Source organism: Abramis brama (assembly GCF_963993115.1).
Source record: "Abramis brama genome assembly, chromosome: 5".
Classification (NCBI taxonomy): Eukaryota; Metazoa; Chordata; class Actinopteri; order Cypriniformes; family Leuciscidae; genus Abramis; species Abramis brama.
Genome location: NC_139967.1, coordinates 10,240,939 through 10,253,433, shown reverse-complemented (window position 1 = coordinate 10,253,433; position 12,495 = coordinate 10,240,939). Strand labels below are relative to the sequence as shown.

Below are 12,495 nucleotides of genomic sequence, written 5' to 3'. Positions count from 1 at the left end.
GTTATGACAATGTTCTTACACATTTCATATTCAAAACCTTTAATGAGGTATAATTACTAAGCTTTAAAATTACAGTAGCAAAAAAAAAAAAAGGCCTGTTTAATGTGATAAAGGGCAGTTAGCATGGGCCATTTAACCATTCCTGTTAAATGCTTTAACTACATTGGTGGTTCCCAAACTGGGGTATACGTACCCCTGGGGGTATGTGAGGTGACAGAGGGGGTAGGTGAACAAAATGCTGAGTCTTGCCGTTCATTTAATTCTACCCCACCTTAAAATAACATTAAAATGGAGGATGTATTTCTAACAAACAAAATGCTGCTTCTAGTGTAAAAACAGGAAAATGGTAGCACCGTAAAAGGTCAAATACATGTTATCCAATCAAATTACCAAATTATCTTTTGTGGTCAAAACTGTCTACATTCACACAAGCAGCGTGCATGTGATAGGTTGCATGCAGAGTATGCTGTCTTAGCAAATTGCACCACATTACTGCCGTTCTCAATGCACAACATTACTGCCATTCTCAACAATGCACAAAGTCAGGTTGCAGGACTAGCTAGCATGAAAAAAATAAATATAGACACAGACTGTGCATAGAGATCGATTTAAGATTCAAACTCTCTTTGATACAAAAAATACCCTGTGTGTAAATGCATCTATGCAGCTTGTTCTACTGCAGTGCAAAGATGGCTTTTGTTGATACTGATTTCATTTGGTTGAAATTGATTTAGTTTAATTTATTGCTTTATTTATTATATTCATAATTCAATTAAATTGACAAAACATGATGCATACAGGGTTAGAAAACTTTGCCTTTATAAAAGATGCACATGAAAATCCCTTTAAAGCACCAAATATTGTCCCTTAATTGAAAACATGTGACTGCAGTCTAAGTGGAAGAGAGGAAGAGAGGGAGTACGCAGAAGGATATTATTGTTAAATGCCTCAGGGTGCACCACTCTAAAAGTTTGGGAACAATGAACTACACCTGAAAGCACTGAGAAGAATGGGAATGCTAGCAGATAGCTTTCACTAAGTATTACAGACCTCACTAGGTAAAAGGATCAGGGAGAGGACACAAAATGCATCATATAAATATAAATGCAAGAAACATTGAAAGTGAACCTCGAGGAAACAATGCAAAAAAAAAGTGTTATACGATCACCCTATGCAAAGCAGAATTCATGATATTGCATTCATGAAGTGTGGCAAAGCCGCATCCATCACTGTTGTCATCTGATGTCTCATCACTAGGGTCAAATCTGACAAAAAGAGACAATTTTCCAGTAACAATACAGTGGACTGAAACTGACGGCAGTCAAACACAACTGTGTCCCTCCCTGCAGACTAGGGTGTTTTTCTTTGATTTCCAGTGCAGTGTCAGTCATGTTCTGTGGCAGCAGTGTGTGTGTGTGTGTGTGTGTGTGTGTGTGTGTGTGTGTGTGTGTGTGTGTGTGTGTGTGTGTGTGTGTGTGTGTCAGTGTGCTATTTCCAGCCTCAATACAGCCAGACAGTGAGGGCCTCTCTGTTGCTCAGTCGAAAACCTACAACATCAACATAACAGCTGCTCCCCAACTAAAACCATTTCACCACAAGAAAAACATGCTGTATTGCATCTAATGGCATTTATGGAAAAAACACACACTGCTGTAGACACCCTACATAGTATTTCCAAGACAACAATTCAAACTAGATAATACAAAAACTAAAGCCAGTAAGGAGCGACCCAACAAACAACCAAAATTGTTTATCATACAACAACAGCGATCAAAATGTCCTTAAAAGTCAAACATTGAAATGAACTGATATTACCATGAACTCTATTAGCCCACCAATATGCAGAATTATTAACATGACAGACTGGTATGGTTAAACAACAGAAGAAGTGTGACTTATAGTTTGCATGTTCATGCTTTCAGCGGCCAATAATACACCACACACACATCACATTGTGGTCAAACCATGTTTATCTTCTTTGTAAGTGAACACATATTTAGTAGTCTGAGTCAAACAATGAGGGGCATCACATGGTTTGTTTCCATTTGTCTAATTAGGCTAGTTCTACTAAGTGAAAGGCAACCTGTGCCAAAATAGAAGGCTGAGCAGTGTCTTTCGTTAGAGATTTTTCTAAATAGTTTATAACGTGGCATGTTTATTCACGTAGCACAGTAGGCCTACTATTAAAAGTTATTAATGCTTTGGAGTGACAAAGAAACGTGCATGAATGAGAAAATAAAGAGCGGGATGTGCATGGTGTTAATAAGAGTTATACTGTGAATAAGATTTTGTCATTTTGCACAGTATCATTATTTCTGTGTTACAATAATTCAAGTCATCACAGAAGTACTGGGATAAAAGTTTAAAGTTCTGATATAAACACTGATGTCTACGGTAGCGACAATAATGCTTCAAATAAAGATGGTATCAATTACATTTTGTCAGAATCTCTAGTAAATTACTTATTTTGTTAAATTAGTTGTCTATTCAGAATTGTAGGAGACTTAGGATCTATATTTAAAAAATAAAAATAAAAATGTGATTCTCAATTTATTCAGAATCATGCAGCTCTTTAGTTTGATTGGATGTAGGCCTTAGATAATAAAAAAAAAATATATATATAGATAGCCCTTTAGAAATAATCCAGTTAATAAAAAGATCGGCCTATTTATTTTTCTATACAAACTATTCATGATTATGTATAATATTTAATTATTTGGATCAACATTATTCTTTGGTGCTTACAACATAAGAGTTGAGAACCACTGTTATAGAACACACTGTTCTAAAATGTTCATTTCACACCTGTGAAATTGTTGGCAACTGTTCTATAACATAGTATTTCCAAGGCATTAGCCCGCCCATCCAGAACTTGCCTCCAGACAATAACGCCATTTCTACAATAGAATCGACCAGCACTGAGTCACGCTGTGACAGCTTGAGGTTGTCTACTCTGGAAGTGTTGACGCTGCATGTCAATGTTCACTAACCACAGATCATCTGTACGCTCGAGGCTACACTTCAGCAACAGTAAAATGGAAGAATAGCTAGGACTTAGAATTACATTCAATGGAAATCCACAGCTAGAAAAATACACCACAAACTGAAAAAAAAAAGAACTACACTTATATATTATTAAAAAAACATCACTTTCAATAGTTCATGGTGCATTTTTTATATACACATACCATTCAAAAGTTTGGACTCAGTAAGATTTTGAAAGAAATGAATAATTTTATTCAGCAAGAATGCATACATTTATCAAAAGATAAAAGACATTTATAATATTTAAAAAAGACTTCTACCTCAAATAAACAATGTTCTTTTCAACTTGCTATTCAAAGAATCCAGAAAATCAAGTTTCCACATAACTATTAAGCAGCACAACCAGCTTAGCCATCACAGGAATACGTTATGTTAAATGTAATAAATAAGAAAAGTCATTTTAAATTGTAATAAAATTTCACAATATTACTGTTTTTTACTATTTTTGATCAAATAAATGCAGCCTTGGTGAGCACGAGACATTTCAAAAACACACACACACAAAAAAAAGTTAATATATTTAACATATAAAATATATAATACAGGTTTTATATTTGGTTTTAAATATTTTATATTTATATTTTATATAACACTTTATTTTGAAGGTCCATTCTACTACCTATATGTAAACTACCTTTGCAACTACATGTCAAATAACTGTCATTAGCATATTAGTAGACTGTCTGCTTAATATCTACAAACGCTTTATTGTGATGGTTCCCCAACAGACATTCTACTGATTATAAGTAACTTTCCAACTACGTCAACTTATTCTACTTACACGAACCCTAACCTAAGTCTATTTTTATTTAGTCTATTGACATTTTTAACAATGTCAATACTCTAAAATGTGTTAGTTGACATGTAGTTGCAAAGTTACTTATAGGTAGTAGAATGTCTAAAGTAGACCAACAAAATAAAATGCAACCATAATAAATCATGGAAAAAATATCTGTAGCCTTTATAAACAAGTTAGACGAATATTATAGGTGATGGAAATAAAATGATGTGGTCATGTTTTATCAATGTCAATTTTCTTGAAAGCTGTGGCACTGTTATTATTACTTAGCCTATTTCTAATTCTGTACAAGCATACCAAGTGTATCTAATCAGAATCTAAAGTCTTCCACTTAACCGTTTAAAAGTCATGAAATCACGAGGGACGAGTACGGCGGAGAGCTCCAATGAAAAGCAGCTTTGGCTCGCTGGCTGTTTTTGGCTCATGCTAGAGGAAATATGATTATGCAGAAGGGGAACGGTTTCATCAGCACCTGGAGCGGTGCGTGAGAGGGGAGGTTAGGGCCGAAAATAGGGGGGATTTATGAAGTGAGCAAATACTTTAGCCCTGGCAGGAAGTCATTAAGCTGTAAGCTAGAATACAGAGAGAAGAGCTGGCATCTGCGGCGCTGCTGTACAGACTCTACATTTAAACTACTGTTGCGTGGTTTTTTTTAAGTGCCCCATAATGCTTTTTTGTAGTGTGTAATATGGCTCTTTGTGAATATAAAAGGTCAGCAAAGTTTTAAAGATCAAAGTGCACAATAAATGGAGAACGAACCGATTCTAAACGGCCTGAAACGAGTTGTTAGTAATTCCAGCCTTACTTCCTCCTCGAACCTACGTAGGTTTGTAACAGATTTGCATAATGCCAGCCTATGGTGTACTTTGATCTGCCCTCAAACACTGTAGTTGTAGCTGAGGCCTGGAAGAGTTTAATGCATGTTGAGAATACACTGTTTTCTGCGCTGAGAAAGCAAATCCACTTTGCATGCACTTCCAAAAATTGACAACACTGGCTCGAGTTGATACAGTAAAACCGACGCCATTATTACTGTTCGTATCACTGTGTATAAAAGTGCTAAAGAAGCCTCCAAAACTGAACTTCAGATATGATAACGGCTAGGGGTTTAACGACTTCAGATTTGTTAACTCAACATTTACGTGATTAAACTTGAGTCGACGTCAACGAGTCGCTGATGACTTCATTAATGAACAAATAAAAGCTCGGGTATATTTCATTTTCCACTTTTTGCTCCATCTCGCACACAGTTGAGTGTGCAAGCCTTTCAGTATATTCATTTGGCCGAGAGCGCGGAAAGACGCATTCAGTGTGCGTGCTATCTATCTAGTGGATTTTGTTTTCAAGCACTCAAGTCACTCGCACATGCTCTGTTGTGCAGACATCTGCGGAACTTGGTCAGGCGGACTGTATGCAGACGGCCAAAGCATGCTTTGGGCTTAAGCCTGAAACTCGAGCTGAGATTCGAATGTGGGTTGCTTATGTTGCGCCCTCTATAGGCCATGATCAGCAACTAGTCAGCGTAAAACTTAAAAGTTGACTGGCCTGTGCAGCTCCTACTAATGGCCACTTCGTATCCGACACGCACTATAACCGCTAGACCGATCACAACAGACTGGGCCATCTGACCAATCAGAGCAGAGCAGGCTTTCAGAAAGGAGGGGTTTTAGAGAGACCAAATACTTTATCAAACCATTTCAGACACTGTGATGACGCACTGTACATAAGAAAATGTAAGTATTTTTGACTTTGGATGCATTTAAATCTATTGTAGGAGACCTCCAAAACAAAATTAAGCAGCTTTAAAATAGCATAATAGGGACACTTTAAACAGTACATGCTCTAATAATCAACATTTAGCCAAACAATCAAGATGACCCCTCTTGAATTAGCAGCAAATGGCTGTGGTGAAAGGGCAGCACGGTCGCTCAACTTCCGTTTAATTATGCAGATGCTGACTAACACTAACACATGTTACTCTGAACAGACAAAGAAAGGGCATCATCCCATGCAAATGAGCTGTATACATAAATTGACCAGCCCGTCCACTCAGATTTGGAGCATATCTTTTTAATAAATCATCATATCCAGGGAATAACGTTTTTCAATGGGTCTGATGACCTTTCTTGCTGAGGCTCGACCAATCAAGATCCAGGTTAAATCTAAAGGTTATGCAGGCATAAGAGCCTTTCATTTCACACCAATCAACAAACCGCAAATGTACTAAAACATACAAAGGGAGGGAAATCGAGAGAGAAGGAGTGTGAGAGGAAGACAGGCCTCTGAGAACCTCTCCCATCTCCATATCTTATTTCAATGTGGGAATAGCACTCTCAGCAATTATTGTTAGTATCAGTCAGACCATAAAGGCTTTTCCCCATGGAGCCGAGGCAGCTATCTCACGTTCAGAGCAGGAGCTTGTCGACAATTGTTACGCTAATTGCTTTCACAGCAAGCGTCATTTATAAAGAAAACATGCTCTAAGACACACACGGAGACTCACCGTATGAGTGTACACACTACACACACATACTCTCTCATTACTACTGTGCCAACTAAGAAGCAATAATGTGCATGTACGACTAGGGTCGGACAATATATCAAATTGCCAATATAACCATGATGATTTTGCTGGCAATATTAAATAAAGCAACATTGTGAATATGACAATGGTTTTAATATGCTTTTTATTAGACCATTTATTTTCAGTCTTTCCATTATTCAGTTTTAATGTATGGATTTAAAACTATTGAACAATTTGTTTGTACTGAAAACAGTTACACTTTATTTTAAGATGACGTAGTTACATAGTACTTATTTGAGTAAGTACAGAGTAGTTTTAATGAACTACATGTACCTCTGTCCATCATAGCCTCCTAATCATCCTGATTGGCTTCATCATTCTGTCTCCTCTCCACCAGTAAGCTGGTGTGTGGTGGGCGTTCTGGCGCATTATGGCTGCCGTCGCATCATCCAGGTGATGCTGCACATTGGTGGTGGTTGAGGAGATTCCCCCTTCCATGTAAAGCGCTTTTGAGTACCCAGAAAAAGCACTATATAAATGTAACGAATTATTAAAATGTAACAAATTACTTACCACAGAGTTATGGTTAGGGTTTGGTTTAAGGTTAGTTACCTGCAATTATGCATAATTTACTGTGATTATAGTAAGCACATGAAGTAACGTATAACAAAGTCACCTTAAAATAAAGCGTTACTCTGAAAACTGTTCCCTCTGCGGCATTTTTCAGATTTAAAAATATTTTTGTAAAACTATAGGTAGGTAAATATCACTGCTCTTTACTGTTTCTTGTTAAAGGTTTACCGATATGGATTTTTTTTTTTTATGGCCAATGCCAATATCTTAGAGATCAGGGTGGCCGATGGACGATATAAAGTCGATATATGATATCATTATTTAATTTACAGTAAATAACACATGGTGCACATGGTCATTTTAGAAATATTTAATAAATTAGTAATATATAATTTGAACGATGAAAAACTTGATGAAAAAATAAACTTTTGAATTAAACACATTAATACTTTAGATAGCAACACCACTTAGGCTATTGGCCAAAAAGAAAAAAAATATTGGCAATGCTGATCATTTAAAATTCCAAATATCGGCCTTACCGACATATTGGTTGACTACTATTGTTGTATTGGTGTAGAAAAATAAGTAGGCTAAATACAGCAATCCATGATAGCCTATATACTTTGTCTGAAATAATAATAACATAAAAATGTCCCTTTTAAGCTATTCAGAGTTACTTCAGAGTCAATACACAAATATGTTGAATCTTATTAAAAGAAAAAATATTTTGTGGCCTTATGTGCCGTCCAAGTTACCAATTTTATACACAAATATTACATGATTTCATACTTACTGTCAACAGATTAAAATTGTGGTTATTTGTGGTAACTTAACAAAAAAGCCAATGAAATAAAGCAGCTTAAAAGTCATCACTTTGGTTAGATTCAGGCCTTGTTTGAAATATCTAGTCGACAAATCTAGAGGCATGATGATTTGAAACTTGTTTGGAGAAATGATTCATCAACGCCCAGAAACAGACAGAAAACCACAACCACAACTATAACCAAAAGCCCTGAAAACATAAGTCAGAACAGGCTCCAACAAGTCAGAAACAAGTTTATAGCAAACACTCACATGGTGTCAAAGGGAACTACCTGAGTCCAAAAAAAAATCAAAAAAAAAAATCACTCATATGCTCATAAATCACTGCGGAAAAAAAAAAAATCCTGAAATGTGCAAGTGTTTAACAGTAATAGTTTTCACTGAATGAGAAACCTGGGCTATAAGGTCTGCCTGTTTAAAAAGAAAACACTATATTACTTAATGAGCCACTTATGACTCTTCTCAATTTCTTTCCCATTATTTTTATAGCAATTTTCAGAGAAGCACTAACGCTAGTCTGTCGTTTTCTTCCCTGAACAGCTTTCTCAGCCAGCGGGTGCTTCATGGAGAAAAAAAAAGAAAAAAACCTAAATTGCTGGAAAATAGTACAAGTGGAAAATAAGCTGAATCAAACTCGGCCTTGAAAATGTTTATTGCTTACTGTTTACAGTCTTTCACAGAACATTGTTTTGTCTAACATGGATGTCAAACAAATACTAATGATACACTACATGACCTCAATTCAGTCTTTTAAAGAGCATCGTAGGTCATAGTTTTCATTAGCATTCACTTTTCTCCACCTCTTCATGTTTAGAACAGTTATAAATAGCTTATAGGCTCCTTTAGAGCAGCTAATGTGCAAGTGTGGACACCAGCTGGTGGAACGATTTTCTTTTAGATTTCAAATTTAAGTAGGCAATACAAAAACATCATGCTATCTATATCTAACAACATAAGAACAAAAGTTCATCATCATTTTCATTCCCTTGAACTAAAATCACCATGGAGATGTCACATCCAGTGCAATACTTTATTAAAAATTCCTGAGCTTCCAATATGAGCATTGCCTTCGTTTTAACTATTACACTTCTTTTTTTCTTCATCTTTTCATACTATAGTGAGGTCAAAACAATGGGTAAAACTAATAGTTACATGCAGAGATCCAACAGAATGAAGCAGAAATGCAAATGAAACACCTAATGTTCACATAGCAAAAACATTCAACTAAAATTCCAACTTGTAACATTAAACCCAGAGAAATATATAATATAACTATAAGGATCCTGTATCCAGCACAACCATACAAACACACAAGCCTCTTCGTTCTCATGAGGGGGAAATAACTGCAGCTTTCTTATCAATTAAGTACTTCATTACACCGAAGGACTTAAGGAGCTGGGAGGCATTATGTAATTTTGCTAAAACACATCTCAAAGCTTCTACCACACTGCATCATATCCCACAGCTGACATTTAAATCATCCCTGAAAATTCATACACACGCAGGTAAGCTGATTCAGAAGCAAATCATTAAGCAGTAAACAAATGCATCTGATGGATTTCTTTTCCTTTGCCAGATGGAGAGCTCTAGTCACTTAACAGTTCATCAGACATTCAAAATATGAGGAAAAGTTCAAAGAGAGAAGCGTTTATCTGCAGTGGCCTGAATTACACTGCATGTGGGCGGATTCGATCCTCAAAACGATCATGTCAACTAGAACATCTTAATACTTACACAAAGTGATGTGCTGTTCACCCTACAAACAACACATATGAACCAAACTGTACACGTTTATGAAAATGTAAGCAAGCCAATAGTAATCATGGTAGGGAATGCCTATTTATCAGGGTCATATGCCTGAACTGTGAACACCTCTACAAAGTAGAGAAATTACCACTCAATTAGCACGTTAATGTTTAAATTAACACAAACCGGCTTTTTTATTTAACCGCAACACATTCAATAAATCACTTGATCCTGAGAGGCACTATGACAACTGTTTTCATAGTCAATGTAGAAGTATATTATGTTTGTTTATGTGACTGAGCCCTGTTTTACAGTTCACTGGTCATGTTAGGCCACTGTCATTTGTCATGAATGTACTCACACTTGCTAGCCAATAACTTCAGCTATACAACTCTCCGTCAACTCAAGGCTGTTTGCACAACTGTGTGTGTCTATCAGTACAAAAAGATCAAACACACCGCTTGATGAATCAATGATCATGTCTGGGAACACACACTCACATACAAAGACTACACACTAAATAAATACAGCCCACATTGAGTCTGACGGTTTGTTTACAGCACTTCATTTGCGGAAATCTTGAGACATAATGATGCTTTTTAATCTACATATGGGACAATGATGTGGTCAGGGTCTGAAATGGAAATTATACAAAAACAAGTAGAATACACCTATGATTAACTTGTTTACAATTTCTGAATGAAAAATGTCAACTGTCTGAACACTGTAAAAAGACTGTTGGCATAATCCGAATAATCACTGGAGCTATTTTGCTTTTAAATACTATTTTAGTCCCCGTGTCAAGGTCATTAAGTTAAAGAAAAATATAGATCACATATTTTGCACAGGCCAAATAAACATCTTGATATGAGCACATTGAGTTGTGAATGGGTAGCTACTCAAGGTGCAAATGATTTTACAACTTGGAATAACAACAAAAACTTGGAACATCTAAACTGTCATCTCGAACAACAACATTTTGTCACAGCAACAGTAGCCTACAGTAATGACAGGAACTGCATGTCAACAAGTGTCATTTATAAGAGACATTTACAGCTACATAAAAAGCCCCCAAACCATAAAAACCACAACTTCCCGATATGTCATGAATCATGATTTCAGCAGCCTGGCAAACTCAAGTCGATATTGTTTCTCTTGTTATTCAAACAGGAGCTTCAAAATGATTCATTGTATTCCTCGAAGTGGCCTGCCAAACACTCCTGACACACTTCTGCAAGAGTGACAGCGAGCAAAATCAAAAGCCGTGACCTCTATTACGTCACTATCACTGTGTTCTGTCATCATAAACGCTCACTGGCAAACGGAACTTCTGGAATGCGACACTGTGACAACAACACCAAACACCTGTTTAACACCCTCAGAAGCGGTTATGCCATCACAGCCGTTCACAATCGTATAATGGAACACACACAAAAACTTGAACCGTCGCAGCGGCCATAGACGGTCAGACGTGTTCAGAATATTTAAACTGGTTCTTACCTCGAGACGGTCCAAACTGACGAAACTGGCAATAGCAAATCCATCAATAATATCCTCCTCCTGAGAACTGGACTCGCGTCTCTTCCTCCGGGGGGGTCGCGGGGTTCTGCTCGAGGATGTCGAGCGTGGCGGAGCGTTTTTACCGGGACTTCGCTCCCGTTCGGAACCAGACGAGGGGCTTCGATTGCGGGTTTCCCCGGCGCGTGCCTCCCGTTTCCGTCCCCTCTCGCGCTGCGAACGGGATCTGCGACTCTGCTTCACTTTCCCTTCCATTTTAAAAACGGTGCGATGTCCTCCCCCCTCCCCCCCGTAAAAAAACAAAAAAGAAAAAAAAATGACACTTGATCACGTAAAAACCAGTCGATTCCACACAATCAATACAACACATCCATGTATAGCCTACTGAAGCCTGTAAACAATTTACAGTATGACCTTGGATGTTAAGCTCCGTAATGTGATAAACAAACAAATGTGATCCATGCAGGTTAAGGCGTGTAGCCTAATCCAAACCACGGCGTCACAGTATCGAAACGCCTCGCTTCATTTAAACAGGTGCAAAATGGCTGTTTAATTACAGTAGCGTGAATTCCACGCGCACGGCAACTTTGTTGCAATGGTATACAACAACATCAGTGTGTGTAGATACTGCAGACCGCGCGCTGGATTCATGACGCTGGCCCTGCTTTAATCTTCACCCGATTCATGACCCACTGTGCCAGAAACCAAACAAACAGGCATCCGCGTGTTTGTCAAACAATTTAAAAATAGGAACTTATTGTATCGCCAAGTTTCAGCGTGAAGAGACGCCACGAAACCATCCGAGACAACACGGTCCGCGTCAGGCTGAAAACGCTGTTATATCCCCCAAAGATCCTTCTTCAGCACACAATCCACCAAAAACAAATCATATCCAACCAGGAAAAGAGTTGGTTATCCAGCAGAGAGTAAGTTGAACGCGTCCATTCCTGAACGCTGCCCGCGCGCGCTGCTGCGGCTGAAGGGAAAGACGTCGGCGTGTTTGTCGGAATACGTGAAGCTTCGCTAAGTGGCTTTAAAGAGACAGCGGATGATTCACATCTCCTCTTCTCTCTGTTCTTGCTCGTCAGAAATCGCACTGCGAAGTGTAAATGCTCGGAGTCTAGCAAACTGACGTACTTCCGCCACTTCTGCGATTGCCAGAGGAAGTGAGCTGCTTTATTATATTACTCCGATGAACTTATTTTTTCGTGGCATGTCATTTGCAGGGTGTTTGTCGTCTGTCAGCGGGTGGAGAGACGCGCAGTTAGCGAGCTGTCAGCGGACAAATGCGCATCAGTGCAGTGCAGACTGCTTCAAAAGCCCACACCGAGTGTAGCCTAAACACTCACTCTCCCTTATTATAGCACAGAGAGCTTGTGAAGTAGCCTGTCCACTGTTGGAGTGTAAAAACCTTCCACCTAGTTGCATGAGGCATTAAAAGGAAATTATTATTATTTTTAAAAAGACA

At 37.9% G+C, this 12,495-nt stretch overlaps 1 protein-coding gene across 21 annotated transcripts in view; it reads right to left on the bottom strand.

Annotated features, from left to right (window-relative positions):
* The window catches only part of fbrsl1 (fibrosin-like 1), a 300,204-nt gene extending 288,091 nt beyond the window's left edge, over window positions 1-12,113 (bottom strand). For 11 of the 21 annotated variants that reach the window (XM_084113435.1, XM_084113437.1, XM_084113449.1 and 8 more), the window contains exon 1: window positions 11,010-11,408. In XM_084113435.1, the coding sequence (XP_083969561.1) occupies window positions 11,010-11,282 (273 nt within the window). In that variant the 5' untranslated portion in view covers window positions 11,283-11,408. Of the gene's footprint in view, window positions 1-11,009 lie in introns of all 21 variants that reach the window. The other 10 variants (XM_084113440.1, XM_084113443.1, XM_084113445.1 and 7 more) reach the window with 4 other exon arrangements.
* Between the last annotated feature and the right edge of the window lie 382 nt (window positions 12,114-12,495).